Below are 18,947 nucleotides of genomic sequence, written 5' to 3'. Positions count from 1 at the left end.
GAGTAATTTTCATTGGAAAGGAGAGAACAGTCTGGACAGCTAAGTAATGTATCAGGTTAATTGTAAAGAGTATTGTGTCATATAAGGGACTGCTTGAGAGGAAGGATGTAAAGGCGGGGAGGCCAGTAAATAAACAAGATGGCTGAACGGCCTAGTAAAGTACTACTGATCTGTGTTATTTCCTTTCCTAGCATAAGATAATAGTACACAATAAGAGATAGATTTTCTGAGAATTCAATGGCTTTCCAGTTAGTTATTTCTAATGCAAACTGAGATAGGAAAACACAGTACGTATGTCTTATGGCCTAAATTTAGGAGTGGTGTTATACTAATTGTAAACAAGCAACTGACAGATCTGAGTTGGTAATAATTCAACTTCATTAAGAGTTGAGAGGAGTAGACCAAGATATCCTAATTTATTACTGGAAATTTGTCCATAAAATGGACAAAGTGGAGTATGGGGGGGATGGGAGGTAGTGTGTTTTACATAAATGCTGTAAACATCGGATCAGCTTATGCTTACTGTATCACATATGCTACTCTTGTTTCTCAAAGCGAGGGAATGGAAACACATTTGACTACCTGGGGCCCTATTTTTGATTATATCTGAATTATTCCTCAAGAGGAATGATCCGATTGATTCAATCCAGTAAACAGTTCAAATGCCTATTCTTGAAACTGCTCTAACGGGTACCATATCAACAATGACGGGTTAATGTAAAGCCTCTCTGGAAATCATTGCTATTAGTGTTGATATCACTGATAGAAGGCCAATCACAACCAAGAAAGGAGCATTTACCATGGAAGTGTATGTAAGCTTATTTTTTCTCATCTCTATTCATGCTGGTAGAGGTGGAATGGTGGAAGTTTTTGTGTGTAAAAGCCTGTATGTCAAAATGGAAGGTTTCGTACTGCTGCCGCTAGAAGCTTTCAACAAAAATGCTGCTCTAACCTCCATGCTAATAACTTATGCCATCAGTATTTAAAACCCTCTTTATTATTTAAAGACATAATTTGCACCTATAGTTTCTGCTAATTAAGCTAATTTTATGTACTAAAATATGAAAATAAAATTTTGAGCAGTGTTTATTGTTTCAGAAAATAATTTACTTAATTTTTTAATAACTAAAAGTCATTATAAAATAATAAATTTTATGGACAGAGTAGCTGCTTTTGGGAAATAATTTACAGATTTATCAAAAAATCTTCTTTCAGAAAATATTTTGTTATATTGTTTATTTATTAATAATAGTGTGGGTTTGCATTGGTATGTGTTGTGGGCAAGGATATTATATCTATGTGTCTACTTATATGGCAGTTTGTCAGATAAAAAAAAAAGAATAACCTTTATTTTTACAATCAATTGTATTCAAGCCAAATTCTTATATAACTAACTGGACTCATTTGGAGTGCATTTCAATCACGGAATATGTCTTCTTTAATATGAATAAATTTGCATGGCATACATAAGCCTTCTAGTTTTGATGCAATACAAACATGACACATTGTTTGCAATATTTAGTGGTAAAAACTAATTGGGTTTTAAGAAACAATGAAGTACTACTGAAGCAATACTTCACCTGTGAGGACAACTCCTTCTCCATCCCTGACATCATTCCTGGTCTGCCTTCCCTCTAGGTCCCCTACCAACACCGTTATGTTTTTGAAAAAATTGTTGATGCATTTGAGTGTAAATAGACATGAGGACTGCTTAGTGGTCAAATAGACTAAGAGAATGTTGAGTTTTTATGTGTTAAAATGCCTTTTATGCCTTGCTGTCAGCAAGGTGATTCCACTTCTAGGTGATCATAAAAAACATAAAAGAGTTGAATTTAAAAAAATTGGTTAGGTTAGCAACAAAAATTTTATAAAAAAATGTGGTTTAAGTATTAAACAAACACATTCATTCTTTAATTTTCTTACTTTGAAATAATTAATGTTTTTGCACATGTATGCAATTGTTACTAGATCAAAGGTTTGTTTAGATAGTCCAAAACATTCAAATCTCTGGATGTTTGATTTGCTGAAATTGATTATTTCATAATTTATAGGTAAATCAGAATCCAGTGCCAATTTTAAAAAAACACTATTTTGGGGAGAAATATAACATGAAGTCTTTTTCATAGAAAAGCAATCACTTTACAACTTTACTGACCCTTACTTTAAATCATCTCTTTATTTTACAATACTAAATTAATACCAGTTGATACAATACATAGTTTCTTCCATAAGACTACTTATTAAGATTGTATTTTAAAATATATATTTAGAGTGCGGTAACTGATTTTTTTTGTACTATTGTTGGAAAGCCAACAATGTAGATGATTTTATCACGCTTAATATATTTTAATTTAAATCTGTGAAAAATAATTAATATACAATATAAGCTCTACCATTTACACATCCTTTAGGCCTACCATTGGACGAAAGAATAAAATAAATAAAAACATAATATTACTAAACACTTGAAGATTCCCTGCTATAAATAATTACCCTATAAGAGACGGAACTGGTGGCGGTGATACCTTTTTCTGATTTCACATCCTCATCTACAATTTCAAAGCCAAAATGAGTGCGATAAGCGTTAGCTTTGTGAAGAGAATATTTCCTAAATACTCTTAAAAATGCAGAACAGTTCGATGGCCTAATAATTTGATGACCAATGCTATAAACCCTAACAACAGCCATTGCGACTTTATATTTTGTATCTATCGTGAGTCAACTAACCATAGACTAGTACACACAGCGCTTCCCTCGCCTATCACAGATGGTTAACATTCGAAGTATTTTTTACTTACAGCATGCTTAGTTTGATGTCCACCCACCTCGCTCAGTATTGGCGCTATTGTTAAGTTTTTTCCTTAGACGATAAAATATTCGGTGACCATGTTTGTAAACAACTCGATTAGCTTCCCATTATCAAAAACAAAACACACAAAATGCAGTTATGCAAAATTTTACACAAAATTATTAATTTATTTTATAGTTTCTAGTGACTAAACAAAATAACATTATGACATTGACGTCCCTCGGCTTGTGGCCCCCGGTTCCCTGCTTGCGAGACTGTCCAGTTATGCCCGTACTGCTCTGTGGGGTGTGGATCCAGGCCAACGTGGCCGGGACCGGGAACTACGGGACCTGGAGGGAGGAGTTAGGTGGAGAGGAATATTGGTAAACTGTTCCAATAATGAAACGGTGTTGACGATTTCACAAGCCTCTTTTATTAACAATTTATAGCCTGCCGCAGCCTGGCGGAACCGCCGCGGAACAAGCTCCCTTCCCGCGACGACCCAGACTCCCGTAACACCGTACAGCCCGTTAAGACGTACCGGCACAGATTGAGAGTGTTTATACGTAATACTGATCCCGTTTAAGGTTACACCGTGAAGAAGCGCAGTGCGCGCGCGCCCCGTTACGTAACGTTTCGTACGACGATAGAAGTTCTGAGTCCCGCACGTCCGCGGTCTAGAACACTCTGCTAGTAACGTCACTCGACGACTCGTAAATTCAGTAACGCGGCGTATGACTCGCGGAAGCAGCTTGACTGCCGTATCAACTCGTGAACTGAAAACGAAAGGTTGGCCACATGCTCCGGGTATGCGCCTCGCGAGCAGCGCGGAGCGGCGTACACGACTGTCCTCGTTCGTGCCCTGAACACGAATGACTCTCCCCGCCCGCCCTGCGGGGAGGGAAGGGGAAATCGGCCGGCGTGGGAGAGGTCCCGCCCCGCGGCGCGCCAGGCTGCAATTACATACTAGCATACTTGAGGAAAAACAGAATATTTACACAGCTAAACGAAACATTAATCAACAACAAGTTTACAGAATTAATAAATTATACTACAATATTTACATACTCGTTGAGGCCCGTGACCATTTGGAAAATATACAAAAACACAGAATTATCTCTTGCACAAAAAGGCTCATCAGCCCGCTAGGGCGCACGCGGGTGCATCCCTGGCCGTCGCACTTCACTGGGGGGAAACACACTACCTCAGGCCCACGTCGGTGGCCAGGTACGGCCTCTGCACCTGAGGGGGTACGACGACTGTCGTCTACATGTTAATATATCGTCAGTCTAATTCAGAGATTAGAGAAAGTTACAGATGGAGCATAAACCCAGTTTGTGGGTATCTCTGCTGTAGCCAGGAGACGTAAGGGGGAAGCAGGTCGCAGCAATATTGTTCCATGAAGAAAATCGCATTTTCTCATAAGTGATGTATTTATGGTGGTGGAAAAGTGCATGAATATTAAACAAATAAAGACTCTTGACTCGAGAAAAATGATTGTGTACAAGAGTACATAGTAAACTACATTTCTGTATACTAAGTGAAAACTTTTAGCGCCAAATTGGAAGTGTTTTACTTAAATTAGGACAGTTGTGTTAACGTTGGATCGTGTTGGATGGGAATTTGAGCTCTTGGAGTGTGTATTTACATGAAATGTCGTCTTGTTCAGCATATGGGTGCACGAACAGGAGTGCAAGGAAGGGGGTCGAACAGCTGGAAGTAGAAAAACAGAAGAAAATAACGTTTCACAAGTAAGTTTAATCATTGTCCTCGAGTGTTCATGTTAGGTTAAAATATGCCTCTTGTTTGGGCCTGGTAAAGTATAAAAATATTTTAATACTGGATACAGAATATATACATACACATTTTTGGCAAAATAGAAGTAGGTCTACTTATAAAATCATGGTCATGTAGTTTTGCATTTCTATTTTTGTCGTTTTGCAACAAAATTTTGATAATAAACGAGATCAGAAGAATGTAGGCCTAGTTTATGTTTAATTAGAAGTGTACTATAGATGACAGTCTTATTGTCAATACATTTATATGAGCCAACCAAGTTAATTTAACATCTTTTACAGACCTAACCAGCAATTTTGTTTATTCTGTATTCAGTTGTAACATTTGTTAAAAAAGCTACAGTTAGTTTTTTTTTATATCTAACATAAAACCATTTGCAACAAACTATTCTTGATCTTCATGCAAAGAAGTATTAACAATGTCATTTAACCTATCAAGATCGAGTAGTATGAACATTTATAATATTGGTATTAGAATAAATAATATGACTTTGACGCCGTCCCCGCTGCCTGTTTTAAAATTAATGAAATTAAGTTATGAAAACTAGGATTTTGACTCGAGGGCGGGGTTCTTTGCCTCGTGGCTGCAGGCAGGGATGCGTCGACAAGGACTCCCCGGGCTGTTTATATCACCCAGGACACCGTAAGATTAAAATAACACGTAAATAGCACTTCATTTTGCCGTCGTCCGGGCTCTCGGGTTCTTGTCCTGGTACGGTTCCTAGAGGGAGTGGCTGTTGCAAATGTAATGAGTCCGGGTGGGCGACAGACTAGCTCTGGTGCTAGTCGGTAGTTTGGTCGTGGGGTCGATTGCCCTGCGTGGCCCACTAGGACCGTCGGCGATGTTGCGGGGGTTTAAGGAATTCCCTACTCGGCGGTGATTGGGGATAGCAGGTTTAAAGAAGCAGACGCTGGAATGAGGTAATAAATGACGGACGTCATTTATTCAGGCGACGATGGCTCTGGTGTAACTTCGTTGGTTACACGCCACGTCGTACAACAGGTGACGTCACAAAATACAAAAACTACACAATTACACGCAACTGAGTCTGAAAGTTACTTAATTAACGTGGCACAAGTTTACAAAAGGAATGTTACACGAGGTTGCGTTACACAAATTTACGAATGTTACGTGGAGAGATGCGCCGCACAAGTTTACAAAATAAATGTTACACGAGGTTGCGTTGCACAAGTTTACAAAGGAAATGTTACACGAGGTTGCGTTGCACAAGTTTACAAAGGAATGTTACAAAGTCACTAATTGTTCCGTATTATCCTGTCCCTAGGCGTTTCTGAGCCTGGTTGCTCAACGAGGGGTGAGGGTGATTGGAGGCGGCCAATCCCGTAAATCTGCGTATCGAGGCGGTGCTCGCGTCCACGGCAGTGGAGCGCGGACTGCAGCTAAATTCGCTCAAAAGTTCCCTTACGGAGAGTGTCAGTGCCGGAGCGACTGAGTTTAACCAAAGTTCTGTCCTCGGGAGACGGCCCGTACCGGATACTGAACCTACCCCGCGGACCAAGTTAGGTGCAGGGGGGGGGGTATAGATTTATGCGGCCGGATTAGGTCCTGGACCGAAAAACTGGACCGGGTACACACGGAGAGATTATTAAAAGGGGTTTTAAGAATGACTATATTTACCAGAAATGAACTCGGTGTGGACAAAGGATGATGTCTCTCCGTGGGACGTGCGTCCGCCCCGGTCCACGAGTCGCGCTGTACTGGCATCATGTCATGGCGTCCGGCCGAGGCTCGGTGGCCCTCGCGCCAGGTTTGACCTCATTACGTTAGTTTCTGATATGATATGTTAATAAGAGAATTTAATGATGTTAAATTCTTACATTAATTATAAAAGTTGAATCAAGGTCATTCGTCCCTTCTACAAATGAAAGTTATTATATTTAAGAATTATTATGTTTGAATTTTTACGTCACACCAGCGACTGTTCGTCTCTTGTCGGATTGTTCTGGTGGGGTTAATGACGCAACACAAGGTTTGAATAATTATGTCATAAGGTCTGATTGACTGATTCAGGCAGAAGGCCGCCAGGGGAACATTCACACGCGTATTGCTGTAGTTACACACGTGAGTGCCCGGGCACTCCTATGTCGCACTTTCGTTGACCAACTTCAAATAAATACGTAACACTGTTTAATAATCTATGTTTGTTTTTTAATGTGGTTGGTTTTAATGACGGTCTGTTTATTTTGGGGGGGCCGGGTTCTACCTTGGTTGCTGGTGGCTCGCCTGACTCGGGTGGGCCATGGCTATGGGCGCGTTCCGTTAGCGGGGTTGCATACTGGCAGTTGCAGGTCGGGCTTTAGGGTGGCCTTCGGTCGGACGACGTCAATTTATTAACACGTCACACGGTACATTACGTCACTTGATACAGAACGCCATCACTAAACTGGCCGTATCATCGTCTACCTTCTCATCTCCACATACACAGCCCTCGTATGGCGGTACTGATTTACGGTATGTGGAATTCTCTAGAAATACCCCACCGAGGATTGCAGGCTTTCCTGAGAGTAGTAGTAGAGGCGATGAAGGCATGTGGCACGTCTAGAGGTTGCGGCTAATGATACTCAGGACGGTGAAACAAAGAGATACTCCAATTAATTAATTAATGACTTAGTTGAACCACTGGAATTATCCGCACGTGATTGGCTGAGGGCTGAAAACTAATACTAACATCGCTACCAGAGAAAAGAGTCTGACCTGGAATTGTCCCGTAGGTCGGAAGAATCTGATACAGGAACACTACTCAGATTAAATTAATATAGTTACCGAGGGTCCATCCTCGTGGTGGCATGGGGCCACCTGATGCTGGGTGCGGGTCCGGCGGTACTGGGACACGGAAACTCACTCGCGACCGCAGCACGTCTCAGGAACTGAATCGTTAGTAAGTCACTGTTCGTGTTTGGCACAATGCCGCCCCGCGTGGGCAAAGTTCAACTCTCCTTACGGAGGGATTATGGCGTGAAGCACGGGCACATCGGCGTGCTGCCCAAAACGATAGAAATTACGTAATATGCTAAACGACTCATGGTACAGTCACACACACTTAATAAAGAACCGCACGACACATTGTATGGTCGATTTAGGGCCGGCAGTGGAGCAGATGAAAACGGATAACAAGAAATTACCTATGGAAGCTACATGCTGGTTTTGGCGCGAAGGTTGAAGGCTCCATGTGCGTGGAGCTGCCGGCCCTGGTAGGTGCTAGATGGCGACTGACGACTCTCCCTGGCAACCCAGCCAGGGAGGGCTCGATTCCCCGCGGAAAGTTGCGGAGCGTAGGAATATGGTGACGGCCAGTTTTGTGACACAAAAGCATATCAATTAACATGTAATAATTATTCATGAATATTAAATATTTAAAAAAATTTAGTTTTTTCTCCTAATGAAATTTGCATGTGCACTATGTTCATATTGCGCATTGCCACACCCGGCCTGGCACTCGCACAACATAGCCGGCCGTGACTAGTGTCACGCTGTTTGATGCACTACCCTACCCTACTCTACTTGACATGAGCGGGTGTGTTCGTTACACATGTCCTAATGCAGGTGTTGACACATAGTGGCCTGTGCTCTCAGAGGGAGCACCGACAGGCGGCGTCAACTTGATATCACATTCCTTGGAGGATCATTAATTGTGTTGTTTAACAGTAAGGGCGCTAAACATCCCCTTGTAGTTTACCATACGTTAAATGTTCTGTCTCAGGCCTTTTATCATTGATAGTGCTTCCCCCGCAGAACATACCACTCCCTTGCAGTTCTCACAAGCATATTATATACAAGCATGTTATATTGAATACCATGTCATTTATCATTATGGTGAATAACAAAGGTCCCAACACACTTCCCTGAGGTACTCCAGACGTAACCTCTCTCTTCTCTGACATTGCCTTCCCCACTCTCACACTCTGAGACTTCGTCCCCTGAGAAAGTCCCCAATTCATCTCACCAACGACTTGTCCTCTAGCAGATCGTCTACCTTCCTCATCAACATCGCATGAGACACCTTGTCAAAAACCTTTTCAAAGTCTATGAAGCACACATCTACCAGTACCTGCTTCACCTCATCAAATTCCTGCACCATATCCTCTTAAAAAAACATGCCAACTGAGTCACACATGAATAACCTTTTCTGAAACTATGTTGGTACTCCTGAAGCCAATTATTTTCATTCATAATGAGACTCTCAGGTCTGTAACTGCCAGGCCTCACTTTATCCTCATTCCATTATGTTCACTAAATAATCACGTTTTGCCTGGTTTATTTTACTTTGTAGCTCCCTTCCCATCTGCTTCATACATTCCCTGGCTGTTGTCCTACCACTGCTTTTCAAATTTGCATGTTTTTTTCTACATTTCCTATACAATCTATACATAATTGCTTTCATAGTCTTCCAGCATACTCTTAATCAGTTCATCAATTGTACTTGCACCTTTTCTAAGACAAAACCGTTCAGCAAAGATATAATTTTTGGTTTAGTTTGGTATAGGCTACCCCTTTGTCGACGATAGTTTTCAACAGTTTTAGAGAAAATAGGAAATAGATAACTTTGTTAGGTCTGATAGCATGTTTTGAAAGCTAGCATTACACAGAGTTGAAACTACTAGTATGACCATTATAATTTTATTGAAGAAAACAAATTTTCTCCCTTTAAATTTTAAAGGCACATTTTATCTTGAAATTTCAATATTCTTTGTGTAAAGCTGGTTGGTGGCCCTTACTTACTGTTGCTAACAAGTACAATGGTATCTTTTCAGGTTTCCGAAAGACTTGTAGAAGCGACAGCAGTGGATAAAAGCTGCGCGAAGGGAAAACTGGGAACCGTCAGCTAGGAGTGTTTTATGCTCTTCTCACTTTGCTGACGAGTGTTTCGACAGGACATCTCTGTGCTATGTGAGACTATGGGAGAATGCTCTTCCAACTATATTTCCTGCTTTTCCACCTCACTTGCAAAAGGTTCTGTACAACTGCTTTTCCTGTACCTATGTGTTGTTGAAATTGCTTCTTTTACCATTTTTCTTCAGCAGTTCTGACAACTTAAATCAATATTTTGCTGGTACTTATCGATACAAAAAATTATTTCATGCAACAAATTTTTTTGATTGTAATGATGGGATCATAATTAAATGAGCAGTTTCGATGTTTTGGGGTTTAGGTAACTAACTTAAGGAAATGTATTTTTGGTGACTACACCAGTTGTCGTAATGATGAAGTAAAAATTTAAAAGGTACATAGCTTATATCAAATTAAAGTTTCTTGCATGTTCATATATAAACTTAGAATGCAAATTAAAAAAATATGTTAATGAGGTGAAGCGTAAGAGATACAATGTCCTCGCCTCCCAGGCACAGGTATTTGTGGCTGCGGACCGGTTACGACAGACGAACGTAACTGAGCACCGGATACCGATGGTACCGCACCGCCCCCCTTTTGAGAAGGTATAAGGATTTGGCATCCGAGAACGGGGGGCCATACAGACTCAAATTGACGAGATGTTACGTGACGGGGTGGTTGAACCCAACACCTCCCCATTCAACTCGCGGGTGGTGCTGGCCACCAAGAAAGACGGAAGTCTACGCTTTTGCGTGAACTTCAAGGCGGTAAACAAACTGACCATTACCGCTCCGCCCCCGCAGATCAACATCACAGACGCTCTGGCCGGACTGGGGGACGCTACCAACTTCACGACACTTGACTTGAAATCGGGCTACTGGCAGGTGCCGGTATGCCTGGAGGACCGCCCTAAGACGGCATTTACAGCACCAGACGGCCGACGATACCAGTTCTGCGCCATGCCGTTTGGTCTCATGGACGCCCCTGCCACATTCCAGGCACTGATGGTACGTGTTCTGGATGGGTACATTGGCGATTTCGCCAGTGCCTATCTGGACAATGTTATCATCTGGTCCAGGACGTGGGAGGAGCACGCGCACCATCTGGCACTGGTGCTAGAACGTATGGCCAGATATGGACTGACGTGTGCCCCAAAAAAATGTCACATTGGGGCCACTGAGATCAAGTTCCTGGGACACATAGTGACGGCGGAGGGGTGCCGCCCCCGACCTGAGCAGTTGGAGCTGATTGAGGGAAAGGGGGCACCGAAGACCAGGAAGCAGCTCCAGAAGCTTCTGGGGCTGCTCAACTGGCTGCAGTCCTTCATCCCCGACTTCGCCACGGTGACGGCCCCGATTACAGATTTACTGTCACCAAAGACTAAGTTCCGGTGGACCCCCGCCGCGGATGAGGCCTTGCGACAGGTAAAGCACCGGTTCAGGAACTGTCACACGCTCTCTCACGCCTGGTGCCCAGCCGCCCCATCTTCATCCAGACAGATGCGAGTCAGGAGGGGATGGGGCGGTACTGTACCAGATGGATGACTGAGGCGTGAGGCGCGTGATCGAGTACGCCAGCGGCAAGTTTGGGCAAGCTGAGCGGAGGTATCACATGAATGAGCAGGAGTGCCTTGCGGTGGTCTGGGCCCTGCAGAGGTACCGTCACCACGTCGAGGGGCGCTCATTCACGCTGAGAACCGACAGCCAATGCCTCCGCTGGCTAGACTCCGCTCAGGGCCGGAAGTCGAAGTTCACTCGGTGGGCCACGCTGATCCAGGAATTCTCGTTCACGGTCGAACACATTCCTGGACGTGAAAATCAGCTGGCCGACGAGTTGTCCCGGAATCCGGATCCTGAGAATGAGTTCCACGACGACCAGGGCTGGGAGGAAGTGCTCCTCCCTGAGCGTTATCACGGGGTAGAGGACTCGGTGCCGCGACCGTGTGCGTTGTACTCGCTGACAAGCTCCACTGCTCCTGCGCCCGACGCGCGACCAGAGACAATGACTGACCTGCTCGCGTAGGTCCACGCGGCGCAGCTCCGGGACCCCGACACCCAGACCCGACTGACAGAGTGTGGGGAAGGGGTGGTACTGGGCTGCCGAAGACTGAACGGGGTGCTCCAGACCAGGGGGGCTCACAGGACGAGCAGGTGGCAGACCCACGTGCCGCCCGAGGCGAGGCGCTGGGTCCTGAGCTACCTGCATGACCACCCCCTGGCGGGACACCCGGGTGCGGAGCAGACGCTGCGTGAGGTCAGACGGACGTTCCGCTGGCCTGGCGACGCGGCAGAAGTGAGACTCTACGTGCGGGCCTGCCTGCGTTGCCAGGAGCGGAAGTCCAGGCGACCCGACGGCAGGGAGCAACAGGTCCCACATCGGCCCCGGGATCCCTTCCACACTGTGGCGGTGGATATTATGGGGCCGTATCCTCGCATGTCCCATGGTCGGCGATTCATTGTTGTGGTCACGGACGTCTTCACCCGCTGGGCGGAGGCGTTCGCAGTACCAAACGTGAAAGCCGGCACCGTGATTGCCCTGCTCAAGCGCGAGTTCTTCCCACGATACAGGTACCCCGCGGTCCTGCTGACGGACAACGGGGTGCAGTTTACGGGGAGAAGCTGGCGAATGTCCTGCGCAGGATGGGGGGTGGAGCATCACACGAATCCCACCTAACATCCGCGCGCGAATCCGACCGAAAGGCAGAATCAGGACATTAAAACTCAGCTGCGCATCGGGTTGGACGAGGACCACACCAAGTGGGACCTGCACCTGCCGACGCTGCTGTTTTGCCTGCGCCTTCGGACGAACGCGGTCACGGGCCATTCCCCCGCTGAACTGGTGCAGGGCCGAAACCTCGCCCTGCCCGGGGAAGCGCGCACACCCCCCCACCTCGCACGACATGACCGCGGACGACCGGCGCGAAGACGCCCGACGTCGCCAAGCTGACTACCTGACTAGACGCACACCGCAGACGCACCTGCCCCCAGGACATTTGGAGCCTGGCCAGCAGGTGTTTGTCAAGTGTCACCACCTTTCGTCTGGCGAGAGGGGTTTTTGCGCCAGTCTGGCGCCTAAGTGGTCAGGACCGCAGGAGGTACTGGACAGACTGGGGACCACCTCATACCTTGTGCATCGCGCCGACGGATGGACGACTAAGGTACACAGAGACGACATTCGACTGATAGACGACCCACACGACGAGTACGACCACAACGACAGCGGACCAGTGGTCGGTGACGGAGCCGAGGATGACGTCACCGAAGGTGTACTGGCCGACCTCGGCGACCCTGTGGTGGCGCCACCGGAGCCGGACCTGGGACGTCGACGGGGACACGCCCACCCCAGATCTCAGCGGGTGGTAAGCAGGGACGTTGATGGGGACGACGACACACGGGACAGGACGCACGGGGACAGCCACGACGGTAGCGGACCGGTGGTCCAAGACAGGGCCAATGACAACGTCGCCGTAGGAATACTGGTCGACCTCGGTGACCCCGTGGTGATGCCACCGGAGCCGGATCAGAGACGTCGACGGGGACACGCTCACCCCAGATCTCAGCGGGTGGTTGACAGGAACGTTGACGGGGACGACTACACACGGGACGGGACGTACAACGACAGCCACGGCAGTAGTGGGCCGATGATCAAGGTTAGAGCCGATGACAACGTCGCTGTAGGAATACTGGTCGACCTCTGTGACCCCGTGGTGACGCCACCAGAGTTGAATAAGGGACGTCGACAGGAACACGCCCACCTCAGGCCACAGCGGGTGGCAGACAGAAACGGGGATGGAGACAATGACACCAGGGGCACGACGCACGAACAGGCCCGCACGACGACACCGACTCAGTTCCCTACGAGGGGACATCAAGGGGGAGACGGCGCTTTGCGCCTGGCAAGAGGGGGCGGGGCAAGGGTGCCCATCAAAGGGGGCAGAAGGGGCCCACAGGGCGCGAGCTTGGCAGAGCTGGAGCGCTTTGTGGACCGGATGCTTCCGCCCGATGACACCAACGATAATGACAGACCACCCATCGAGGACGTGACGCATGACGACACCGCACAGGGCGACCTGGTCGACCTGAGTAAACCAGTGGTGATGTTGCCGGAGCCTGACCAGAGGCGTGGACGGAGATGCGTCCACTCCTGGGAACGGCGGAAGACGAGGACAGACGTGAGCAAGGTTGCGACAGATGGGGTAACGGTCCGGCTCCTCAGTGGGGAGGGCGATGTCGACAGGGCCCAGCAGGTGGTCCTGGACTTGCCTTCCGGGGAGCCGATGACGACCGCTCACGCGGGGAGGGGACCGGCGTTGTGCCGGTCCACGCGTGAGTGAACGACCCCTCACTACCTCCGGGACTACGAGTGAGGGGGTCAGTATAAGCCCCAAAACGTATGACGGACGGTCGACGGGAGGCTAAGCTGCAGCGTGATGTAGCTCCTGCCCCAGTTTGCCCGACCCTTACGGAATGACGTGACGGACTCCGACGACCTGACACGTGGTCGAACGCGGACGTAGCTGCCGGTCTAAGTCGGCGTCGGGGGCCAGGACGGCCTCGAGGGGGGGGGGGCATATGACGACAGTCGTCATACCCCCTCAGGTGCAGAGGCCGTACCTGGCCACCGACGTGGGCCTGAGGTAGTGTGTTTCCCCCCAGTGAAGTGCGATGGCCAGGGATGCACCCGCGTGGGCCCTAGCGGGCTAATGAGCCTTTTTGTGCAAGAGATAATTCTGTGTTTTTGTATATTTTCCAAATGGTCACGGGCCTCAATGAGTATGTAAATATTGTAGTATAATTTATTAATTCTGTAAACTTGTTGTTGATTAATGTTTCGTTTAGCTGTATAAATATTCTGTGTTTCCTCAAGTATGCTAGTATGTAATTGCAGCCTGGCACGCCGCGGGGCGGGACCTCTCCCACGCCGGCCGATTTCCCCTTCCCTCCCCGCAGCCTGCGGGCGCCGGCCCGCGGGCGGGCGGGGAGAGTCAGTCGTGTTCAGGGCTCGAACGAGGACAGTCGTGTACGCCGCTCCGTGCTGCTCGCGAGGCACGTACCCGGAGCACATGGCCAACCTTTCATTTTCAGTTCACGAGTCGATACGGCAGTCAAGATGCCTCCGCGAGTCATTCACCGCGTTACTGAATTTGCGAGTCGTCGAGTGACATTACTAGCAGAGTGTTCTAGACCGCGGACGTGCAATTACGGGACTCAGAACTTCTATCGTCGTACGAAACGTTACGTAACAGGGCGCGCGCGCTCTGCGCTTCTTCACGGTGTAACCTTAAACAGGATCAGTATTACGCATAAACACTCACAATCTGTGCCGGGACGTCTTAACGGGCTGTACGGTGTTACAGGAGTCAGGGTCGTCGCGGGAAGGGAGCTTGTTCCGCGGCGGTTCCGCCAGGCTGCGGCAGGCTATAAATTGTTAATAAAAGAGGCTCGTGAAATCGTCAACGCCGAATCGTTATTGGAACAGTTTACCAATATTCCTCTCCACCTAACTCCTCCCTCCAGGTCCCGCATTTCCCGGTTCCGGCCACGTTGGCCTGGATCCACACCCCACAGAGCAGTACGGGCATAACTGGACAGTCTCGCAAGCAGGGAACCGGGGGCCTCAAGCCGAGGGACGTCAGGTTTATGTTTTGTTTTATTATCATTATTCACTGGGCGACTACATCACACCCGTCTGCGACACGTCAGTGTCGGCGCGGGATGCGGAGAGGGGGAAGGATGAGCTGCCGCGCGCCGCGCGGAGCGCGGAGGAAGTTAGTCGTCGCCAGGCGGGCACGAGAAGCAGTCGCGTGATGAGAGGAGTCGTGCCTCTAGAAGGTCGCTGAGCAGTGAGCCAACCAGCAGTAAGTGGACATCGGCGTCGCGACACGGTCACAGCGGCAGCTTAGAGTCAGTACACGAGTCTCAATTTGTTCATATTCATGCGGAGAGGACTAGGAGCATTTGCGTTGTACATAGTATCTTGCGGGGCATTTAGGTCTGTATATAATAGTTTGTAGCACAGTGTGTCAGTGTTGCGCCACATTTCCGGGTGTCTCCGAACTATAGGACATAGTGCTAGAAGGAAACAGTAGTGCGAGGCTTGTCCAGTGTGTGTATGGTTGAATCGGATTGGGGTATCCGCATTTGTACATAGTGGCTTGCAATCTATCGTGCGTGTTGTGCCACATCTCTGAACATTGCCGGGACATGCAACGTATAGTCATTGTGACCAGAGGAGCACAAGGACATTTATTGTGCGCAGGGACCCCCTAACTTAACACAGGCCTAAACATGTACATAATACGGTGCAGACTAGCCTTAAAGTAACATCACATATTCGGTCAGGAGAAGAACCCTCGTGTCGCCGTGCATGAAACTAGACTGTCACAGGTGGGGCTGGGACAGCCCTATGTACAGGGTCCTGTATTAATAAATCCTGTGTTCGTCACAGACTGGTGGTGGATAATTATATGTCTTAGCCTGATCCTCCTTGGCCACACTGGCCGAACCCTACTCTACCTAGTACAACTGAGCAACCGGGCGTCGAACAACGATGGGGGGCTAGTGGGACGACGACAATTGTTAAAAGTTAGTTGGACCTGTTTCCCCCCCCCCCTTAATACAGGGATGGAGATTAGCCGTATTGAATACACATGCCAAACACAGTTTTGCTTCTGCGCAGACATGTAACCTAGCGTGCTGTGTTTGCGCTGAAAGTGTTTTCCAATAGGACTTTTAAAGATTGACCCTATTATTTTATTTGTGGAATATGTGTGTTAAATCCAACGCAGGTTTATATCATTTTGTTTTATTACTGCTGGTAATTTCCCAGCTACAGCAGTGTGAAAAAGCTATTTTGACCACTTCTGAGGAGCTTGGTAATCATGTTTTGAATAAGCGGACAGCATTTTTAATTGATATCAACACAGTTTGTGTGTGTCTTCTTTCCATTGATAAAACCATTGGAAATATGTTTAATAATTATGCATGAAAAAACTTCTCATAGGTACCACACTACAGTACAGTTTATGCACCAGGTTCAGCTAACTCAACAAACAACCTTAGGACCATAGGCAGGGTTTTCATAAATGACAGAAAAGGAGTAATACTGTATTTTGAAAAAAATTGAATCTAAGTTATATTCTCGAGTCTCCAATTTTCTGAGGACCAACATTGTCAATCCATGAAATGTTATAGCTTGAGACCAGGGTATAGTAAAAGGTAAGGTATCTATGGCAATTTTTGCCTAGAAATAGTGCAGAAACAATAACTTACCCAAATATACAATTATGGTGAAAGTCTACTCTCTACTCTTTTCTACCCTTCCCAAAAAATAGTGTCGTAGGGAATCTAACGTAACATTTGCCTTACATTGTATTTCTTGTTTTCATGTAGGTAACCCAAAACTTTTCCGATGCTGGAGTATGCAGCTGCAGTATGGGATCCCTTCAATGAAGGAGAGAAGGTTCAGAGGAGGGTGGCTAGGTGGGTGAGAGGTAGGTGGAGAATGCGAGGGTGAGAGGATGTGAATGAAGGTAACTACAGACCATCAGTGATGATGAAGGAAATGGGGTGGATTTCATTGAAGGACAGGCTAAGTGTAGAGAGGCTGTTCAGGGTGGTGAAGGGGGAGGGAGGATGGAAAAGATTAGGTTCCCAATTAGTCAGAGGTGACTACAGAGGGAGAGAGAACAACAGTGAGAAGATCCTAAGGGTTTGGAGGAGGACGGAGAGGGGTAGACAGTCGATAGTGGTGAGGGAGTGGAATGTACTGAGAGGGCAGCTGGTGAAGGTTGGGGGTGTTGGATTGTTTAGGGCACCCAGGTCTGGAAAGGGAGTGATGTATAAAACTTGCCACTAGGCGAAAAATCAATATTGCAAACCATAGTTATTATTATTATAAACAAAACTCAAGGGCGAAGGTGAGGGCAAGGCCTAATTCTGCACCCTTCACAAAGGAACACCACTCATGTGCAATGGAATAAAAAACGGGGGTCACTTTGATAAAGTAAAAAGCTGAGAAAAACAATTTCGACTCTACACGTGGTGACTGCAATTATTTGCGATTCAAATTTAGTGCAGAAATCCAATTAATGATATGTTTGGCAAGTCGGTAAATCAGTTAACCTCGATGCAATTTCTGTCGGAAAGACCAATAAAGTTATGTTACATAAAAGGGGAAGGACATTACATTTAGAATCTATATATGGCTATATGTTTGTCAAACGTAGCTGCGGTCAGGATTATTCTATAACGTAGTCAAGGTCACATGAACTTTTAAGCTGGTTGATAAATAATTATATATAAATATATAAAAATACCCATATATTATGACGACAGTCGTCGTACCCTCCCAGATACAGAGGCCGTACCTGGCCACCGACGCGGGCCTGAGGGGGCCTGTTTTCCCCCCCAGTGAACCCCAGTGTGTGCGACGGCCAGGGACGCACCCGCGTGCGCCCTAGCATGCCAACGAGTGTTTTTTCTATGTGACTTTATCTTTTATTTCAGTGTGTATATATTTGTAAACGATTAAGGGATTTGAATGTGTGTAATTAACTTATTTTATTTATTATTCATTGTGCAAGTTCGCTGTGTAATTAATGTCTCGTGTATGTCTTTGTAAATAATTCAATAACTTTTTCTGAAGTGTTTCGCCGTAGTATGTAATTGCAGCCTGGCGCGCCGCGGGACGGAGCTCTCTCCCACGCCGGCCGATTTTCCCCTCCCTCCCCGCCACCCGCGGGCGCCGGCCCGCGGGCGAGCGGGGAGAGGCAGTCGCGTCCTGGTCTCGAGCGGAGACAGACGTGTTCGTTGCTCCGCGAGCCGCGCACGTTGCGCTCGGGATTGAACGTTCGCTCAGTCCGCAGTCGGTCACGGCAGCTGAGCTGCCACCGCGAATCAGCTTAGCATTGTTAACTTACGAGTCATCGGGAGACGTGTCTAGCGGGCAGTTCCTACAACGCGAACGTGGTGCTACGAGTCTCTGAACTTTTCGCTGTCCACGGAACATTACGTAACGGGCCGCGTATGTACAGCGTTCCGTCTTCGGGCCCTTTCTCACTGGGTCAGCCTAGCATTAATAAACTTTACGATTCGCGCCGAAACGTATTTGAGAACCGCCCCGTCATCAGGGAGTCCGTGTCGCCGTGGTAGGGCACTTGTTCCGCGACGGTTCCGCCAGGCTGCGGCAGGACTTTATAAGCGTTAATAAAAGACGGCTCGTGAAATTCGTTAATGCCGTGTTCTGCTTGCGACAACCTACCAACATTCCTCGCAATCACTTCACTCTCCCTCCAGGTCCCGCCTTTCCCGGTCCCGGCCACGTTGGCCTGGACCCACACCTCTCCGACGAGGGCAGTACGGGCATAACAGGACATTTATTTCAACGGGAAAACGGGGACCTGAAGCCGAGGGACGTCATTTGGCGCCCAACTAGTGTGGCCGTAAGCATACGCAAGCGCACGCAAGCGCACGCAAGCGCGCAGGTGCAGGACAGAACGGAAGCAGGTGCGGCT

At 47.4% G+C, this 18,947-nt stretch overlaps 1 protein-coding gene across 4 annotated transcripts in view; it reads right to left on the bottom strand.

Moving 5' to 3' along the window:
- The window catches only part of LOC134531621 (2-methoxy-6-polyprenyl-1,4-benzoquinol methylase, mitochondrial), a 38,181-nt gene extending 35,450 nt beyond the window's left edge, over positions 1-2,731 (bottom strand). The window contains exons 1-2 of one of the 4 annotated variants that reach the window (XM_063367377.1): positions 2,526-2,731; positions 1,581-1,643 (exon numbers count right to left, since the gene is read on the bottom strand). In XM_063367377.1, the coding sequence (XP_063223447.1) occupies positions 1,581-1,643; positions 2,526-2,688 (226 nt within the window). In that variant the 5' untranslated portion in view covers positions 2,689-2,731. Of the gene's footprint in view, positions 1-1,580; positions 1,644-2,493 lie in introns of all 4 variants that reach the window. The other 3 variants (XM_063367378.1, XM_063367380.1, XM_063367379.1) reach the window with 3 other exon arrangements.
- Positions 2,732-18,947: the final 16,216 nt, after the last annotated feature.

This window comes from Bacillus rossius, chromosome 5, assembly GCF_032445375.1.
Source record: "Bacillus rossius redtenbacheri isolate Brsri chromosome 5, Brsri_v3, whole genome shotgun sequence".
NCBI lineage: Eukaryota > Metazoa > Arthropoda > Insecta > Phasmatodea > Bacillidae > Bacillus > Bacillus rossius.
The sequence above is the reverse complement of the archived record's forward strand: the minus strand, read 5'-3'. Positions and strand labels throughout refer to the sequence as shown.